Genomic DNA, 13705 nt, shown 5'->3' with positions numbered 1-13705 from the left:
TAAACAGTTTCATAGAGAAAATCAAAAGTTCAGTAGGATACATTAAATTTCCGACATATGAAAGAGATTTAAGTGGAGATGTAGTGATTAAGTAGATATGTAAGTGTGGGATACAGAGAAAAGGCTACCAGTAAATTTGGAAGATATTAGCCAATAGCTGACATGCTGATAGGAAGTAAAATACGATAATAAAAAAACACTAAATTTGCAACTCTCTTCTGATCAGTGACCATGAGGAAATAAAGACAAAGAAAGTGAACAATTCTTCAAGGTCTCTTACTACAGAAGAAAATACAAAGGGATGAGATCAGGAGAGAAATTTTCTTCTAAGTGTGGACATCTAGCACTTACACTATACAATAATCCCATAGAGAGAGAGATGCTGGTGATGCCAGACACAGAAAGGATAACAAAACCTTGTGAAAGCAAGAGGGAACCTATAGAAGGAGCCCAGCTTTACAGAAGGAACGCTCCCTCCACTGTAACAGGAGGGAGGAATAAGATGGTTTCAAGATGATTTCTGAATTTGGTGTTGGGAAGATGAGTAATTTAATCTCCTTTCTGGTAGCTTTCATTTCAACAAGGTCATAAGCTAAAAGTGAGCAGATGAGAAGCAAGTATGGGAGTCTGAGGAATGGCAAAAATTATCAAATAAGTGTTATTGAGATTATGAGATATAGTTTACATGAGAAATATGGGATTTGGGGGATGAGCTGAGTGTCCATCTGGCAATTTTATCATGAATTTTTAGTGATACCCTCTGCGCAATTGTATGATTTCTCTTCATGTCTACCATCTCAAATAAGTTCTAATTAAATGTTTATGCTTATTATTACACATGTTCTGGCTCTTGAAGACAGTATAATATTCATAACTCTATTATTTAAAAATTAACTGTGACTAATCAATATCTATATTCTACTTTACTACTGTATCCCAATCGAATTATAGTTTTCTTTTATTCTAAACCTACATACTGTATCTGTAGGGAGGTCAGTTACAATATTAAAAAGAAAAAAATTAATTTTAAAAGAATCAAACCTTAGTTGATTCAGAATCATCTCTTTGACTTGCAACAATTAAATAATCTTGACTGTCAGAAGTAAAATATCTTACTTGAGAACTTTCGGAAATAATGATTGTTTGTACCTGCAAGGAAGACAAAACAGAGGGAATAAAAATTTAAGGAAGAATTTAACTTAAAAAGTCTCTTAATACAGTAATAGTATGAGTTAGTATTTGAAATTCAAAATTTGAAAAACCATGCTATCCCTAGATATGGCTATCTAGATGTCATTTCTAAAAGACAAAAATATCCCTGGGTTAAGATGCATACATGATTTTGCATTCAATAAAGCTTACACATCTAATTTTCTTTTAAGTAAAGAAATCTACGAAAAATTTTACTTTTTTACCAGCAATAATTTGAGTCCAGATGTGAATGTATACACACTGTTAACAGAAGGCTTTTCTTCATTTCTTTCTTCATGAGTAATCACAAAGTAGGGAGAAAGACCAATATTAAAGGCCTCACAAGTTTTAGCATTTTCTATATTTAAATCCTAGGAAATAAGGAATAATAATAGTAATCCATGAGTCATCCCAACTTTACATGTACATTTTATTTTGCATACTGCAGAATAAACACTTCTTACCTCAAGTGGAATAAAAACCCCTTGCCATCGGTAAACCGTAGAAGACAATTTTCTTAACATTACACCATATATTGAATCTTCCAAAGTAAAGAAACACCAGCCAGAAGCTGATGCATTGAAAAAACTTTGAAATATGGAAAACACAACATCCATTCCCCCTGAAAAACATAATTCATGATTTATTAGTGTATAATCCCTTCCAAACTTTATCTATTCTAAGTTTATTGTTCAACCAGTGAGACTAATGTGTTTGTTTCTAGAAATGAAGATCCTTCCACGGGGGGGGGGGGGGTTAGTGTATGTGTGTGTGACAGAGAGAGAGGAGAGAGAGAAGAGAAGAGAAGAGAAGAGAAGAGAAGAGAAGAGAAGAGAAGAGAGAAGCTAGAAAATGTAAAAATAATAACTAAAAATAACAACTTAAAAAAGACAAGAAAATTTGTTAATATTCTACTCTATACCCACATACTTTTCAAAAGTGTATTTCTAAATAAATACTAAATATATATTTTAAAGGGTAATACACTGAGCATGGTTTTTTAAATCAACTCTCACAAAGAAGATGAAATTACAACTGAGAAATTTAAAATATATATCTTTTATAAAACCATGCTAAATATTAGCTTTTAAAAAATACACATTATTAATTTAAAAGTATACTCATATAGTGATTTCTAATTTTATATGTGTTTATATATTTTAAGAATGCCAAAACAGACTCACATACTCATATAGCTATCAAGTTTTTATCAACCTGCTACAACTGGTACATGTCCTAAAATCCTGTACTACAATAAAACAGAAAGAAAAATTCCTATCTAATGAAGAATAACTTTTAATAAGCTTCTATGTTCTATTATCATGACAGTTTCCCACAAAAAGTAAGTTCTCCTTAATCTTTAACTAATGGTATGAACATGATGCAGCAAAAACAAATGTCATGTTTAAAACCTAAGCTCCGTGTAAATTATTGATTAATTTTGGATTACCACTTCAAGAAGTCATAATGTCAATGCCTTATATGTGTTTCCCCGAAAATAACACCTAGCTGGACCATCAGCTCTAATACGTCTTTTGGAGCAAAAATTAATATAAAACTCGGTCTTATTTTACTATAATATAAGACACAGTCTCATATAATGTAATATAATATAAGACCGGGTCTTATATTAATTTTTGCTCCAAAAGACGCATTAGAGCTGATGGTCCGGCTAGGTCTTATTTTTGGGGAACAGGGAATGCACAATCCATTAGTGATTCCCTTGCCTAGAAATCCAATAGTTTAAATTCCTATTTTGCCACCTTTTAAAGGTATGCCACAGCTTTTGCACTAAGAGGCTGAACGATCCTGAACGTATGAACAAATCCTTCCCTACCATAATTTAAGAAGATGGTGAATGAAGAAGAAACAATGACCGCTGACATTAAAGAGTTTCCAACACATACTCTCCCAAGTACTTCCAAAACACACAGGCAGAGATCAAACAGAGATCTCTGAATTAGAAACCAGAATCTTTCTTGTTGGGATCCCATTTCCTCCTGCCTTCTAGGCAGTCATAACACTATTAATTATTCCCTTTCTCTTATAAATATTCAATTTTACCTACCTATTAGGCCTTTTTTCATCAATTTTAAACATGCTTAGCTCTCTCCAAACTAAACAAACAAACAAAACTCCCTTTGAATAGTACACTACACCACTGCCTTCTAGGTCCTACCTTCTCAGCCAAACCTTTTGAAACAGTTGCCTATAGTTGAGTTCTCCAGTCCTTCACCACTATTCAAAATATTTAGCTCCATCCCTCTGTACAAATAGCTCTTGTTATGTTATGACTTCTACACTGTTAACCATAAGGAGTATTTTTTTCAGTTCTTATTTTACTGGACTTCTCATGAGCAATTGTCAGTGTACCACTCCTTCCTTCTTACAACCCTCTTCTGTTGCCAATTCTGTATTCTCCTGGGTTTCTCACCCAGTCTTCTAAGTCTCTTTTGAAGACTCCTCTCCCTAGCCATTTAACTTAAACCGTTTCAAAGCTCAGTCTGGGTCCTCTTCCCTCCTTTATTTAGTCTCTCTTTCCAGGCTTTTATCTCAATTTCCATGACTTTAAAAGCAATATGCATGTCAAAGATTCCAAAATGTATCTCTCTCTAGCAGAACCCTTCCTTTGAGTCTAGAGAAATATCTTCTCAAAAGTAATTTTTAAAAAAGGTAATTCAAATTCAAAATCTGTTAGATCACATATATTTTCCTTCCCTCACGAAAATAACACCCGGCCCTCATGCAGTATTGCCTTTCTTACTGCTGCACAAGCCCGAAACCTGAGTCATCCCCCAAACTTCTCTCATATCCAATCCACCAAGTAGTCCAAGCTACTATCATCTGTTGCCTTTTTGTTTTTCTCCCTGCACCCTCTCTTTTCTTCTGTGCCAACTCATTCTTTATATGGCATCAAGAATATCTTTAAAATGCAATGTGATTATACCATCTTATATATACATGGTAACCCTCTCCCATGCCTAAACCACTCAAAGGCTTTCCATTAACCCTAGAATAAAGACAAATGTCTGTAACATATTTCTCAAGCTCTTGAATGATCTAATGTTGTCTAACTTTTCAAACTCAGCAGTCCCCTTATTTCTAAACTCAATGTCTGCTCCAAAATTTTCCACTTACATGCCATTTTTATGCCTCTGGACTTCTACCTCATTAGCTTTCCACTTTCTCCCCCGTACTGCTCCAACCCATATCTTTACATAATCAATCCCCACTCAGCATCTGGTGTTAGCTGAAATTTTGATACCCCTGAGAAGCACTCCTTTATGGTCTCACAATACTAACTTCCCCTTTAAAACATTTATTATATTTAAACTGCACATTGATTTTTACTTATTTATTTCTCTCTCTCACCCTCTAAGCTCCGTGAGTTCAGTACCATGCCTGGCACATGATAGGCACTCAATAAAAATGTATGGATGCAATACAACAATTAGATATCTGCTCTCTATTTTCAACAGATCCATAAGATACAATTCATAGGGGAATATGTAAGTCTTATACATGCAATGGTTATAGAATGTTTTTCTCTTAAGAAATTAAACGTACTCATGCCAAAGGCTGTTTCAGATATCGTCTCCCACTCCACACTCACAGCTAAATCAATGCCATTAGTACGTGATACATTTAAATACACAGTCGTGTTGGCTTCTTCGATGTCTACAGAGGTGGCTCTAAAGGAAACAAGTGGGTTATGGAAAGCAGAAGAAGAGCATAATTTCTACATATTCAAATACATATCATATTGCTAGCATATACTTAATACTTTTAAATTTACAAAAGCCACGGTGGCATCCATCCACAAATCTTATACAGTAGGAAGATTAGACTCTAGAGCTCAAAATATTCATTTACGGGGATTTTTTAAAAGCACAAATATAACACTCTGTTATTAGGATCATAACAAATACTGAGCGTCAGTAACTTCATGATGCATATTCCAAAAAATAAATAAAGATTTGTCATTCTTAATTCTCTTTTCACATAAACCAGAATCATGTTACAAAGAAAAAGCAAGGAAATTCTTAGCACATTAGTGAAACTAGATTTATTGGAACGTCTTTAAGACATAAAAAAATAAATATTTATAGCTGCCAGAAGGAATTTTAAACTATAATTATTTTAATATATGTTTGAAGAGTCATTCATTAGTTTGAGTAGCTAAATATAATTTATACTATTTCTCACTTTTTATTATTATTGAAAACAAAAAACAATACATGCCATTATCTGGATGTATGAATCCTGAGAAAATAAGAATTCTACTAGCACCATAAGCAGGATATGATTGGGTTTTTCATGATGATCCCTGTTGTGAGAAGGCGTATGGCCTCTCTGAATCTACCTGCTAGAGCTCATTTTAAACGTCCCCTTTAAAATAGTCAGAGACCAATTTCCCCTTGCATTTCCTTTATGTCAAAAAATATTTCCTACTTAGCTTCAGAAGTGGCAATTTCCTTATGAATAAACTATACCTATTTGCCGCTGCAGAGATACTGAATAAACCCTGAGGGGCCTGGTTTTGCAAAACTGTTATCAGGGTTTGAACATGCGCCCCTAATCTAGCACCTCCAGTTGGATTAAATAAAGTACAAACAAAATGTTCATCCATTTCTGGTTCCGTGTCTAATATGGCAGATATGTGTAGGGCCTGAAAACGAAAATCAAAAGATAAAGTTACCAGAATATAGCATTTCTACAACAGACACAGAAATCTGCTAAACATTTTTGACAACAAAATAGTATGTTTTGGAAAACATCACCTTTTTAAAAATTTTAATACTGATCCCCATAATGTAATAGTTACAACTCTTTCCAGCTACTACTTTCAAGATTTCCAACACTATATCACACTGAAGTGTCTAAAAAAATAAATACTTAGGCATTTAAAAACAACATTAAAATTAAAAAATTAAAAGCTAGTAGTCATTTTTTGCTAACTCTATCCTGTCTAGCTACACAACTTCATTAGTTTCATTCTAATCTAGGATTTACTGTTAAAAAGCAGTTATAGACATTGAAAGCCCAAATTAGAAACACACCAAATGTTCATCAACAGGAGAATAGTTTTAAAAAAAACAGTGGTCTATTCAGTGAAATGCTACTCAGCAATATAAAAACAAAATACAAACAACTACTAACGTATACAACGATATGAATCTCAAAAATTATGTTGCACAAAAGAATATGTACTCTATGATTCTATTTATATAGAGTTCAAGAACCAGTAAAATTAATCTTTAGTGATAGAAATTAGAAAGTAGTTACTCTGGGGAGGGCAAGAATCTTTTGAGTGATGGTATCTTCAATATTTTAATCTGAGTCATGGTTACATGGCTATATACATATTTTTAAAGGAGCCATACACTTAAGATTTGTATAGTTTACTGTTTCTATGTCAAAATCAAAACGGGGGTAAAAAAGCAGCTATGTTGTCAAAGAAAAATTTATTTAATCCAATTTTCTCTAACATTTAATTTGCCTAATGAACAAAAAGGTCTTTAAACACACTGCATTATAAAAAAGAGTCTTAAAACACACACACACAGTAAAATAATTTAAAATGTTTTTAAAATTAATTAAAAATATTTTTAAAAGAAAAAGCATGTGAATGTAAAGCAATGACAAATTCATAAATACTTCAAATTCGAATTTTTATATCTATATCAAGATGTAAGTATCCTTGGGGAAAAAAAATCAATAAAAGGTTCTAAAATTTCATGAATGTGAAAAAATTAAACATACATTACAAAATGTGTTGAAGTTTACACAAACTGATCACAAATAAAATTATTTAATTATTGGATGGCCTGTTTCTAGATAAAATAGTTTTAAATATATTATTTTAGAATTATTATACTTCATATAACTGACTTGAAAAAACGTCTTCAGCTAATGCAATTAGCTGTTTTAAAACTTAAAGTGTGTTTTAAAAAGAAAGTTTAGTAGCAAAAATAGAAAATTATTAATATATAGGAAAAGAAGTTTCTGAAGACAAATTTCTGCTAGTATAGATCAGATTTATTATTAATCCAAACCAAGCATTTTTCTCCAATAAGCTAGTCACAGGATACTTGCTTCTCAAACAAGCAGTCTGAAATAAGCAGTTATAGTTTGCTAACAAAAATGTGGCTAGAAGGAATGATTGGGCTGAGGCTTAATGACAGCAAAGAATCGTTTCATTTCAGTATGTGGTTTACAGACATATAAAGTGAAGTGTTCCATTTAAATATGCTTATAATGTAAAATAGCAATGCATCTATTTTCTTTATTATTTGCACATTCCACTACCTGATTAACAGAGCACATTTTTCCAGTTGCACTCTGTATAGACTATATAGCACAATGGCACTTGCACACAGTAATTTAATCATGTCTTAAGCTAATATTTAAGCTGGAAATATTCTGCTTTCTGTCTAGAACCTGGATTGCTCTTCGAAGAGAAAATTGCTTTGTAAATATTAAAGATAATCATTCATTGTCAGTGAAGGTTCATACAGTACCTTGAATCGAACACCTTCCTCTAAAACAATATAGCCTTTGGAAGGAGTCAGGTCTTTAGACTCCACTGAAGAATTCACTCCTGTCACAATGAACTGAACTGTCACAGTTCCAAACAGTCCTTGGGCAGGTTCCCGGACAATGTACAATACTGCAACACTCTCCTGCACATAGAGAGCTGTAGGTTCTCTTAGGAAAAAGTGCCCACTGTTGTTAAATGATAGAACTCCAGGGCCATCATCGTTAGCAAGGACAGTAATTAAGGCTGTCAAAATAAAAATATGAAAATAGAATGGGTTATAAGTGCTGGGAAGTGTGTGGCTGCATCATTGTAAACTAGGCCAACTCTTCTCTAGGTCACCTTAAAAAGAAGGGAAATTTTTAAAAGCACTTAATAAAATTTATACTCACTTATGGTATAAAAATACTCAGTTACCTCGGAATGAAAGGAAGCCTCCTCAACCTGAAGTGGTATCTCTCAGAAACCAATAGCAAATATCAAACTTAATGAGGCAAGATTAGAAGCATTGCCATTAAAAACAGAGACAAGACAATGATGTCTGTCGTCACTGTCCTGGAGCCATCAGCCAGGTTGCAGGTAAGAAAGCAATAGAAAGAAAGAGTCAGAACTGTCCCTAAGATGACATGATTGTATTTTTAGAAAATGCAAGAGGAAAAAACAATATTTGAACAATTATAAGAGTTCAAAATATTAGCTGAGTAACCTTCAAAAATCAAGAGCTTTTACTTTTTATTACCATTAATAATGATATTAATAATGACAACTGAAACAAATAATTCTACTGAGAACTTACAAATTGCTTCACCTATGCTAACTCATTGAATTCACACAATAACCCTATGAGATTGATGCTATTGTTCTTCTCATTTTAGAGCTGATGACTGAAATACAGACAGGTAATTTGTGGAAGTTGACAAGATGGCAAGTGGCAGGACTGCTGCTCAAAGCTAGGAAGTCTGCTTCAGAGCATGCATTCTAAAAAAGTGTTAAAATATCTCTATACATCAGCCATAACTATTTTTAAACTTTAACAGAAAGGGGATCTCATTCATAATACCAACAATACTTAGGAATCAAAGTAAAAAAACATAAGACCTTTAAGAAAAAATATGTAAAATGTTAATGCACGACTGTGGCAGATGCAGTGTCTCACCCATATCCCCTTGGCCCACTCTTGCATCACCTTCAGCAGTTTCTTTTGTCCATTAGTTTCTCTCTAAGTGAGGACATCATCAGCTCATGCAAGAATCATGCCAAAACTACTGGAGACTTCATATTCAAGAACAATCCTCAAACAATGAGGGGGAGAAATTGGTGAATGAATATACCAGCTTCCTTACTTCTCAGTAGGTCAGCCCTGAGCTTTGTTCAACGCAGCGTCTAAGAAGGAGCCCAGCAGGACTGAGCCCCAGTTACCCATAGCAGTACCATTCATTAGCACATCTTCTATTGGCTTTCCTCTCTCTCTCTCTCTCTCACTTCTTCATTTCTCACTATGCCTTCAGAGATCACCTCCCAAATAAACTACTTCCATCCAAATCCGTGTCTCAGGGTTTGCTTTTGAGAGAACACCAACTAAAACAGTGATATACATCGCTAACTAAAAGACCTAAATTAATGAAGAGGCATACCATATTTCTAAATGGAAAAACAACATTATGTGAGGTTGAGTCCATTCAAATTAATCTAAAATTTCAATTTAACCCCAATCAAAATAGTTTTTTATGGAACTCAGTTTGAGGATTCTAAATTTCATAGGGAAGAGATCACTTAAAGGAAAAGGTGAGAGAATTTAGAGAAAGAAAAATTGAAAGTATTTGGCATAAAAAAATAATAAAATGTACTTTAAATCAATGATAAATAAAACAGTATGTTATTAGCACTTGAATAGGCAAATATAACAGAATATAGTTCAGGAAAATTAAATGACTGATTGATTGGTAGATAAAAATAAATTTCACATTGAAAGTCAATGGCTAATGGACATCCCATTCTCCATATGACAGGATAGTATTACACATTTTAGGAGAAAAATAAAGTTTTATCCTCATCTCATATGATACCAATAAATAAATTCATGGTATGTTAAATAATTAAATATAAATGAAAACTATGAAAACATTTTTTAAAATATAGTAAATGTTATACAGCTTGGGGTGATTGGAAAAGATCTAAATAAATAGGATGTAAAGCATATCAGAAAACATTTTATTTAATTTTTAATTTAATAATAAAACACACCAATATAAACTTAAAAGACAAATGACAGACTAGGATAAACTATCTACATATTTAACAAGCAAAGTATTGACTTCAGAATACATGAATTATTCCTACAAACCAATAAAAGGAACACACCACAGAAAAGCACATTTTAAAAAAACAAAAAACCTAATCACACAAAAAGAAAAAAAGTGTCAAACCCACTAATGAACATAGAAATAAGAAAAAATGCACAATACAACCACATATTTTTCATTCATTAGAATCAGTAAAAAAAATATAATAATAAATAAATAAATAAATAAGTTAAAGACCAAAGAAATCCCTGGTAGGATGTGGAGGAAAAATACTTTTATATACACACTTTGGATGTAGGTAATACAAAGGCAGTTGATGTTCTTCCCACTCAAAATCCATTATACTAAACAGATAACATCAATTACCAACATACACAAAGATTTATATACAAGGATACTTATTGAAACTTTATGAAAGTTTGAAAATAGGTTGATTAATAGGGCATGATTTAAGAAATTACCCCATATCATAGCACTTACGGTTCTGAGGCATTTTTTAATATTTAAAAATAATAGAAAATTACTAGCATAAAGTGAATTTGACAGGGTCCAATAACACATCCCTTCCTGTTACTCATGGTGGTGGGCATATAACTGTAATTCCAATCAGAATTATACCAGGATTTTATCAAGGAAAGCTAGATATTGAATCTTCTCGCTTCCCTATTACATGGAATGCAGAATGATACTGATGACCATCTTGTGACAAGTAACATTGGCTTTGGGATGAAGCCAATATTCCAAAGGCAAGGAGAAAGAGAGAAAACAATAGGGGCTCTGGACAGTCTGAACTGGGTTTTCTATTGTTTATACATAGAGGATTCTTAGCCTTGCCTCCATGTCTTGGCCATTGTAAACAATGCTGTAATGAACATATGGATGCACATGTCCCTTCGAAGCAGTGTTTGGGTTTCTTCAGATAAATACCCAGAAGTGGGATCACTGGGTCCTTCTTTGTCACTTGTGATAGCCTTTGTTTGAAAGGCTATTTTGTCTTGTATAAATATTGTTATCTCAACCATTTGTTTGTTTGTTTGATTCCATTTTCATGAAATATCTTTTTCTATCCCTTTACTTTCAGTCTGTGTCTTTTGATCTGAAGTGAGTCTCTTGTAAGGAGCATATGTAAGGGTTTTTTGTTTTTATTAAATTTATTGGGTAACAATGATTAGTAAAATTACATAGGTTTCAGGTGTATAATTCTGTATCACATCATCTATGTATCACATTGTGTGCTCACCACTCAGAGTCAGTTCTCCTTCCATCACCATATATTTGACCCCCCTTTACCCTCTTCTACCTCCTCCCTCCTCTCTTACCCTCTGATAACCATTAAACTGTTGTCTGTGTCTATGAGTTTTTGTTTATTCATTTGTTTGTCTTGTTCCTTTGCTGCTTTCAGTTTTATATCCCACATATGAGTGAAGTTACATGGTTGTCAACTTTTTCTGCATGACTTACTTTGCTAGGCATAAATATCACAAGATCTACCCATGTTGTCACAAATGGCAGTATTTCATCTTTTCTTATGGCAGAGTAGCATTTCTTTGTGTGTATATATAGTAAGGATCTCGTTTTCTTATCCATTCAGCAACCCTATGTCTTTTGATTAAAGCATTTACTCCATTTACATTCAAAGTAATTGTTAACAGGTCTGTAGTTAGTGCCATTTTATTATTCATATTTTTGGTCTTTTTTTTTTCCTTCTTCTTCTTAAAGAAGTCCCTTTAACAATTCTTGTAATACTGGTTTGTTGGTGATGAACTCCTTTAGCTTTTTCTTGTCTGAGAAGCTCTTTATCGCCTTTGATTTTAAACAAAGCTTTACTGGGTAGAGCAATCTTGGTTGTAGGTCCTCACTTTTTATCATTTTTAATATTTCGCACCAATCTCTTCTGACCTGCAAAGTTTCTGTTGAGAAATCAGCTGACAGTCTTATGGGAGCTCCCTTGTAGGTAACTGTTTTTCTCTTGTTGCCTTTAAAATCCTTTCTTTGTCTTTAACCTGTGGCATTTAATTATGATGTCTTGGTGTGGGCCTTTTAGGGTTGATCTTGTCCGAGACTCTCTGCACTTCTGGATCTTGTATGTCTATTTCCTTCACAATGTTAGGGAAGCTTTCCATCATTGTTTCTTGAAACAGATTTTCAATTCCTTGCTCTCTCTCTTCTCCTTCTGGTACCCCTATGATGTGAATATTGGTATACTTGATGTTGTCCCACAGGTCCCTTAAACTGTCCTCATTTTTCAAAATTCTCTTTTCTTTTTGCTTTTCTGATTGATTGTTTTCTGCTAATTTCTCTAATTGCTGATAGAACCTCTGTTTCATATAATTTACTATTTATTACCTCTAATGTATTATTAAATTCAGTTATTGTATTCTTCATTTTTGACTGGTTCTTTTTTATATTTTCTATCTCCATTTTTATGTTTCTTATCTCTCCACTGAAGTTCTTACTGCGATCACTGAACATCCTTGTAGCTAGTGTTTTGAACTCTGCATCTGGTAGATGGCCTGTCTCCATTTTTTTTTTAGTTATTTTTCTGGAGGTTTGTTCTGTTCTTTCATTTGGGACATATTTCTTTGTCTTCTCATTTGGGCTGCCCTGTGTTTGTTTCTATGTATTAGGTATAGCTGCTATGTCTCCTAGTTTTAAGAGTGGCCTTATATTGGTGTCCTGTGGGGCTCAGTGGCACAATCTCCTTGGTCACCGGAGTTTGTGATGCAGATGTGTCATTTATGTGATTTGTGTTTGTCCTCCTGTTCTAACTGAGCCTTAGTTGCTGTTTGCCTGTCAATGAGAGGGACTGGCTGTGACTACAGTGGAGGAGCTGCTGTACACTGGCTGACCCTATGGAGCAGAATCGCTTTAGCAGAGTTCTTGTGCCTGCCCAGTCTGCCCTTTGGGTGTGTAGTCTGTGGAAGTAGCTGGGTGGTGCTCCTCTACTAGTTGTGCCAGCCCTGGGACCTCTTGGAAGGGGCCCTGCCACTGGTCAAGTTCAGTCTCCACCTATACCCTGCTGAGGGCCACCTGGTATGAGCCACAAAGCAATCCACAGATATGTGCCACCCACACTGGGCTTGGAGGTGCCTGAGAGAGGCTAAGCTGTGAGCCAAGTCCAGCTGCCGCTACTGCTGGGCTTAGAGCTGCTTAGCAAGAGGTAAGGGTCACTTCAAGACCAGAGGCTACTTGTTTGGGGTTTGTGAGCCTTTGAGAGATTTTGGGAAAGTTGGCAGCATGAGGCAAGACAGGCCATTTGCATGGAAAAGTCACTGGAAGTAGCTTGGTTGGGCCTACAAGTTGGGAAGGGTGAGGTCTCGGGAAATCATCAGAGTGTGGCAAACTGTGTTAGCCAGGTTGATTGGGACTCAATATGGCAGCAGCCTGTGATTGTATGCTGAGAGAGGAGAGGCCTCAACAAAGAAACAATGGCTTCTATCAGCACCCCCCATCAGACGGAAAGCTGTTCTTTCAACCCTTGCCCTGAAGCCAGTGAACTCAGTTCCTCCTTGTATGTCCCTGGTACCTTCTGAGCTGCTGCCCCAGTGCTAGAGCTAAGAGCAAATGAGTCCATCAGTGAGTAAGTCCATGAGTGGTTCCCTTAAGAGGAACTTCTGGGACTGCAGCCACCCTCTGTCTCACTCAGCCACAATTTCGACTGGTTTTCACAGCC

General features: G+C 34.6%; 1 protein-coding gene across 1 annotated transcript in view; it reads right to left on the bottom strand.

Moving 5' to 3' along the window:
* The window catches only part of ADGRV1 (adhesion G protein-coupled receptor V1), a 503930-nt gene that overhangs the window by 359391 nt on the left and 130834 nt on the right, over nt 1-13705 (bottom strand). Inside the window, exons 43-48 of the mRNA XM_019734240.3 lie at nt 7713-7975; nt 5685-5860; nt 4759-4883; nt 1656-1813; nt 1416-1562; nt 1042-1149 (exon numbers count right to left, since the gene is read on the bottom strand). Of these exons, the coding sequence (XP_019589799.3) occupies nt 1042-1149; nt 1416-1562; nt 1656-1813; nt 4759-4883; nt 5685-5860; nt 7713-7975 (977 nt within the window). The remainder of the gene's footprint in view (nt 1-1041; nt 1150-1415; nt 1563-1655; nt 1814-4758; nt 4884-5684; nt 5861-7712; nt 7976-13705) is intronic.

This window comes from Rhinolophus sinicus, chromosome 3 (assembly GCF_057876585.1).
Source record: "Rhinolophus sinicus isolate RSI-liver-muscle chromosome 3, RSI-T2T, whole genome shotgun sequence".
Taxonomy (NCBI): domain Eukaryota; kingdom Metazoa; phylum Chordata; class Mammalia; order Chiroptera; family Rhinolophidae; genus Rhinolophus; species Rhinolophus sinicus.
This window is presented reverse-complemented; position numbering and strand designations above follow the sequence as displayed.